The sequence below is a fragment of the Macrobrachium nipponense genome, chromosome 12 (assembly GCF_015104395.2).
Source record: "Macrobrachium nipponense isolate FS-2020 chromosome 12, ASM1510439v2, whole genome shotgun sequence".
Lineage (NCBI taxonomy): Eukaryota > Metazoa > Arthropoda > Malacostraca > Decapoda > Palaemonidae > Macrobrachium > Macrobrachium nipponense.
The window spans coordinates 17,394,985-17,401,470 of record NC_087205.1 but is presented as its reverse complement, the minus strand read 5'-3'; the positions used below and the strand labels follow the sequence as shown (position 1 = coordinate 17,401,470).

At 42.7% G+C, this 6,486-nt stretch overlaps 1 protein-coding gene across 1 annotated transcript; it reads right to left on the bottom strand.

Annotated features, from left to right (window-relative positions):
- Positions 1 to 2,441: 2,441 nt before the first annotated feature.
- Positions 2,442 to 3,671, bottom strand: LOC135224746 (splicing regulatory glutamine/lysine-rich protein 1-like). The gene is made up of 2 exons (XM_064264071.1): positions 3,572 to 3,671; positions 2,442 to 3,034 (listed from the first exon to the last, which is right to left on the bottom strand). Exons 1-2 carry the CDS (start codon positions 3,669 to 3,671, stop codon positions 2,442 to 2,444), a joined length of 693 nt encoding a protein of 230 aa, XP_064120141.1.
- Between the last annotated feature and the right edge of the window lie 2,815 nt (positions 3,672 to 6,486).

Below are 6,486 nucleotides of genomic sequence, written 5' to 3'. Positions count from 1 at the left end.
AGGAAAAAGTAAACAATAGTCATTGAGTAACTATGCCAAGTGCGTCCTTTTAGTCGTCTAAAAAAATGCAAGCCATATAATGCTGAATTATCTGCTCGAATTGCGCTCTTTCATTCATTAAAGGAAAGTGCGAATGAAGTTAAGTGCTTTATTAGTAAACTTAACCAAAACTCAAATTGCAATATTTGTAGAGTTTTTAACTCTGGGATGTAATTATGGACGAATTTGATTTACAATAACAATTGATATTTTTAATTTTCAGCCTAAGTATTGTATTAGACTTCTTTTGAGTATTTTGTATAATATTAAAAAAAGGGGGCTTTTTTTATGCCTTCATTTAATTGGAATTCTCTCTCACTCTCTCTCTTTCTTTCTTTCTTTCGATTAAAGAGTTGAAACAGAAGTTTGGTAGAATTTCTCTCTCTCTCTCTCGATTAAAGAGTTGAAACAGAAGTTTGGTAGAATTTCTCTCTCTCTCTCTCTCTCTTTCAATTAAAGAGTTGAAACAAGTTTGGTAAAATTTCTCTCTCTCTCTCTCTCTTTCTTTCGATTAAAGAGTTGAAACAGAAGTTTGGTAGAATTTCTCTCTCTCTCTCTCTCTATTAAATGGTTGGAGCAGTAGTTTGGTAAAATTTCTCCTCTCTCTCTCTCTCTCTCTCTCTCTCTCTCTCTCTCTCTCTCTCTCTCTATCTGATTTTTTTATCTGATTTTTTAAATCAATTTTCTTGCTCTCCTTCCGTTTGACTTCACTGTGGTTTTCTTGTTTCTCTCTATCTCATCTATTTTCCGCTTTTTGGTCTCCTCCTTGTGTCCAGTCTTCTTTCTGTGTCCAGTCTTCTTTCTGAGTCCCAGTATTCTTTGTCGAGTCCATCTTCTTTTCTCTGTGTCCAGTCTTCTTTCTGAGTCCAGTCTTCATTCTGCCCGTCCAGTCTTCTTTCTGATGTCCCCAGTCTTCTGTCCTGAGTCCAGTCTTCTTTCTGGGTCCAGTCTTCTTTCTGAGTCCAGTCTTCTTTCTGAGTCCAGTCTCTTTCTGAGTCCAGTCTTTCTTTCTGTGTCCAGTCTTCTTTCTGAGTCAGTCGTCTTTCTTTGTGTCCAGTCTTCGTTTCTGAGTCCAGTCTGCTTTCTTGAGTACAGTCTTCTCTTCTTGTGTCCAGTCTCGTATGAGTCCAGTCTTCTTCTTTGTCCACAGTCTTCTTCCCCCTGAGTCCAGTCTTCTTTCTGAGTCCTTATGTCTTCTTCGATGTGTTCCAGTCTTCTTTTTCTGAGTCCAGTCTCTTTCTGTGTCCAGTCTTCTTTCTGCCCAGTCCAGTCTTCTTTATCTGTGTCCAGTCTTCTTTCCTGAGTCCAGTCTTCTTTCTGTGTTCCAGTCTTCTTTCTGCCGTCCAGTCTTCTTTCTGAGTCAGTCTTCTTCTGTGTCCAGTCATTTCTTTTTTCTGAGTACCCAGTCTTCTTTCGTGTACAGTCTTCTTTTCTGAGTCCAGTCTTCTTTCTGAGTCCAGTCTTCTTTCTTTGTGTACAGTCTTTTTTCTGATGAGTCTAGTCTAGTCTGAGTCCAGTCTTCTTTCTGAGTCAGCTTCTTTCTGAGTCCAGTCTTTTTTCTGAGTCCAGTCTTCTTTCTGAGTCCAGTTTCTTCTTTCCTGTGTCCAGTCTTTTTTCTGAGTCCAGTCTTCTTTCTGTGTCCCAGTCTTCTCTGAGTCCAGTCTTCTTTCTGTGTCCAGTCTTCTTTCTGAGTCCAGTCTTCTTTTCTGAGTCAGTTTCTTCTTTATTGTGTACCAGTCTTCTATCTGAGTCCTTAGTCTTCTTTCTTTGAGTCCAGTCATTCTTTCTGTGTCCAGTCTTCTATCTGAGTCCAGTCTTCGTCTGTGTCCAGTCTTCTTTCTGTGTCAGTCTTCTATTCTGAGTCCAAGTCTTCTTTTTCTCGTGTCCAGTCTTCTTTCTTAATCCAGTCTTCTTTCCTGTGTCAGTTTCTTATCGGAGTCCAGTCGTCTTTCTGTGTCCAGTTCTTCTTTCTGAGTCAGTCTTCTTCTGTGTGCCAGTCTTCTCTCTGAGTCCAGTCTTCTGAGTCCAGTCTTCTTTCTGAGTCCAGTCTTTTTTTCTCCTGAGTCCAGTCTTCTTTTGAGTCCAGTCTTTTTTGAGTCCAGTCTTTCTCTGAGTCCAGTCTTCTTTATGTGTCCAGTCTTCTTTCTGAGTCCAGTCAATTCTTTTCTGTGTCCAGTCTTCTTTCTTTGAGTCAGTCTTCTTTTCTGAGTCCAGTCTTCGTTCTGTTGTCCAGTCTTCTATCTGAGTCCAGTCTTCTTTCTGAGTCCAGTCTTCTTCTGTGTCCAGTCTTCTTTCTGAGTACCAGTCTTCTTCTCTGAGTCCAGTCCTCTTTCCTGTGTCCAGTCTTCTGAGTCCAGTCTTTCTTTCTGTGTCCAGTCTTCTTTTATGTGTTCCAGTCTTCTTTATTCTGAGTCCAGTCTCTTTCTGTCCCACGTCTTCTTTCTGTTGTCTTGTCTTCTCTGTGTCCAGTCTTCTTTCTGTGTCCAGTCTTCTTTCTGATGTCCAGTCTTCTTAGTCCAGTCTTCTTTCTGAGTCAGTCTTACTTTCTGATCCAGTCTTCTCTGAGTCCAGTCATTCTTTCTCTGTGTCCAGTCTTCTCTGTGTCCAGTCTCTGACCTCTGAGTCCCAGTCTTCTTTCTTGTGTCCATCTTCTTTCTGAGTCCAGTCTTCTTTCTGTGTCCAGTCTTTTTTCTTTTTCTGAGTCCCGTCTTCTTTCTGTGTCCAGTTTCTTTCTGAGTCCGGTCTTCTTTCTGAGTCCCAGTCTTCTTTTGAGTCCAGTCTTCTTTTCTGTCCAGTCTTCTTTCTGATGTCCAGCAAGTCTTCTTTCGAGTCCGTCTTCTTTCTGTGTCCAGTTCCAGTCTTTTCTGAGTCTCATCTTCTTTCTGTGTCCATTCTTCTATCTGAGTCCCGTTTCTTTCTTCTAGTCCAGTCTTCTTTCTGTGTCCAGTCTTCTTTCTGATCCAGTCTTTTTTCTTTTCTTGTGTCCAGTCTTTCTCTGAGTCCAGTCAGTTCTTCTTTCTGTGTCCAGTCTTCTTTCTGTCCGTCAGTCCTTTCTTTTTTCTGTCCAGTCCAGTCTTCTTTCTGTGTCCAGTCTTCTATCTGAGTCCAGGTCTTCTTTCTGTGTCAGTCTTCTTTCTGATTCCAGTTTCTCTAGTCCAGTCTTTTTTCTTTCTGTGTTCCAGTCTTCTTTCCCTGGGTTTCCATCCCTTTCCTTTCTTCTCCAGTCTTCTTTCTGAGTCCTTAGCGTCCAGTCTTCTTTCTGTGTCCAGTCTTCTTTTCTGTGATTTTCAGTCTTCTTTCTGATTCCAGTCTTCTTTCTGTGTTCCAGTCTTCTGAGTCCAGTCTTCTTTTTGTGTCCAGTCTTCTATCCTAGTCCCAGTCCTCGAGTCAGTCTTCTTTCTGTGTCCAGTCTTCCTTTCTGAGTCCAGTCTAGTCTTCTGTGTCCAGTCTTCTTTCTGAGTCTCGACATCTTCTTTCGTGTCCAGTCTTCTTTGAGTCCAGTGGCTCTGTGTCCAGTCTTCTTTCTGAGTACGTTTCTTTCTGAGTCCATCTTCTTTTCTGTGTCCGTCTTCTTTCTGAGCCTCCAGTCTTTTTCTGTCCAGTCTTCTGTCTAGTCCAGTCTCTTGCGTCATCGTCCTCTTGTGTCAGTCTTTCTGAGTCCAGTCTTCTTTCTGTGTCCAGTCTTCTTTCCGTTCAGTCTTCTTTGAGTCCAGTCTCTTGAGTGTCCAGTCTTCTTTCTGAGTCCAGTCTCCTCTGTGTCCAGTTCCATCTCCGTCAGTCTTCTCTGTGTCCAGTCCAGTCTCTTTCGAGTCCAGTCTTCTTTTTTCTGAGTCCAGTCTTCTTTTCTGAGTCCAGTCTTCTTTCTGAGTCCAGTCTTCTCTCCCTGTCCAGTCTTTTTTCTTGAGTCAGTCTTTTTTCTGAGTCCAGTCTTCTTTCTGAGTCTTAGTCTCTTTCTGTGTCCAGCTTCGAGTCAGTTCTTTCTGAGTCCATCTTCTTTCGTGTCCAGTCTTCTTTCTGTGTCCAGTCCTCTCTGTGTCAGTCTTCTTTCTGTGTCCATTTCTTCTTTGTGTCCAAGCTTCTATCTGATGTCCAGTCTTCTTTCCTGTGCTCCAGTCCTTTCTCTTTGAGTCCAGTCTTCTTTCTGTTTGTCCAGTCTTTTTTCTATCTTGAGTCCAGTCTTCTTTCTGTGTCCAGTCTCTTTCTGTGTCCAGTCTCTTTCTGTGTCCATCTTCTCTCCTTCTTTCTGAGTCCAGTTCTTTCTGAGTCCAGTCTTCTTTCTGAGTCCAGTCTCTTTCTGGTCCAGTCTTCTTTCTGAGTCCAGTCTTTCGTGTCTGCAGTCTTTTTTCTGAGTCCAGTCTTCGAGCCATCAGTCCAGTCTTTCTTTTTCTGTGTCCAGTCTTCTTTCTGTGTCCAGTCGTCTCTGAGTCAGTCCTTCTTTCTGTGTCCAGTCCATCTTCTTTGAGTCCAGTCTTCTTTCTGTGTCCAGTCCTTCTTTCTGAGTCCAGTCTTTCTTTCTGTGTCCAGTCTTCTTTCTGTGTCCAGTTCTATCCTTTCTAGTGTCCAGTCTTCTTTCTGTGTCAGTCCAGTTCTTCTTTCTGAGTCAGTCCATCTCTCTGTGTCCGTCTTCCTTTCTGAGTCCAGTCTTCTTTCGTGTCCAGTCTTCTTTCTGTGTCCAGTCTTCTATCGAGTCCCCAGTCTTCTCTTGTGTCCAGTCTTCTTTCTGAGTCCAGTCTTCTCTCGTGTCCAGTCTTCTTTCTGTGTCCAGTTTCTTCTATCTGAGTCCAGTCTTCTTTCTGTCCAGTCTTCTTTCTGTGTCAGTCTTCTTTCTGAGTCCAGTCTTCTTTTCTGTGTCCCAGTTTCTCTCTGGATCCAGTCTTCTTTCTGTGTCCAGTCTTCTTTTCTGAGTCCAGTTCTTTTTTCTGATTCCATCTTCTTTCTAGAGTCCAGTCTTCTATCTGAGTCCAGTCTTCTTTCTGTGTCCAGTCTTCTTTCTGAGTCCAGTCTTCTTTCTGGTCCAGTCTTCTTTCTGTGTCCAGTCTTCTTTCTGTGTCCAGTCTTCTTTCTGTGTTCAGTCTTCTTTCTGTGTCCAGTCTTCTTTCTGTGTCCAGTCTCTTTCTGAGTCCAGTTCTTCTTTCTGAGTCCCATCCTTCTTTCTGTGTCCGTCTTCTTTCTGTGTCCAGTCTTCTTTCTGAGTCCAGTCTTTCTTTCTGTGCCAGTCTTCTTTCTGAGTCCAGTCTTTCTTTCTGTGTCCAGTCTTTTTTCTGAGTCCAGTCTTCTTTCTGAGTCCAGTCTTCTTTCTGAGTCCAGTCTTTTTTCTGAGTCCAGTCTTCTTTCTGAGTCCAGTCTTCTTTCTGTGTCCAGTCTTTTTTCTGAGTCCAGTCTTCTCTCTGTGTCCAGTCTTCTTTCTGAGTCCAGTTCTTCTTTTCTGTGTCCAGTCTTTTTTTCTGGTCCAGTCTTCTTTCTGTGTCCAGTCTTCTTTCTGTGTCCAGTCTTCTTTCTGTGTCCAGTCTTCTTTCTGTTTCCAGTCTTCTTTCTGTGTCCAGTCTTCTTTCTGTGTCCAGTCTTCTATCTGAGTCCAGTCTTCTTTCTGGGTCCAGTCTTCTTTCTGTGTCCTGTCTTCTATCTGAGTCCGTCTTTCTTTCTGTGTCCAGTCTTCTTTCTGTGTCCAGTCTTCTATCTGAGGTCCAGTCTTCTTTTTCTGTGTCCAGTCTTCTTTCTGAGTCCAGTCTTCTTTCTGTGTCCAGTCTTCTATCTGAGTCCAGTCTTTCTTTCTGTGTCCAGTCTTCTTTCTGAGTCCAGTCTTTCTTTTGTCCAGTCTTCTCTCTGAGTCCAGTCTTTTTTCTGAGTCCAGTCTTCTTTCTGAGTCCAGTCTTCTTTCTGAGTCCAGTCTTCTTTCTGTGTCCAGTCTTTTTTCTGAGTCCAGTCTTTTTTCTGAGTCCAGTCTTCTTTCTGAGTCCAGTCTTCTTTCTGTGTCCAGTCTTTTTTTCTGAGTCCAGCTTCTTTCTGTGTCAGTCTTCTTTCTGAGTCCAGTCTTCTTTCTGTCAGTCCTTCTTTCTGTGTCCAGGTCTTCTATCTGAGGTCCAGTCTTCTTTCTGAGTCCAGTCTTTCTTTGTGTCCAGTCTTCTTTCTGAGTCCAGTCTTCTTTCTGTGTCCAGTCTTCTTTCTGAGTCCAGTCTTCTTTCTGTGTCCAGTCTTCTTTCTGTGTTCAGTCTTCTTTCTGTGTCCAGTATTTTTTCTGTGTCCAGTCTTCTTTCGAGTCCAGTCTTCTTTCTGTGTCCAGTGTTCTATCTAAGTCCAGTCTTCTTTCTGTGTCCAGTCTTCTTTCTGAGTCCAGTCTTCTTTCTGTGGTCCAGTCTTTTTTCTGAGTCCAGTCTTCTTCTGAGTCCAGTCTTCTTTCTGAGTCCAGTCTTCTTTCTGAGTCCAGTCTTCTTTCTGTGTCTAGTCTTC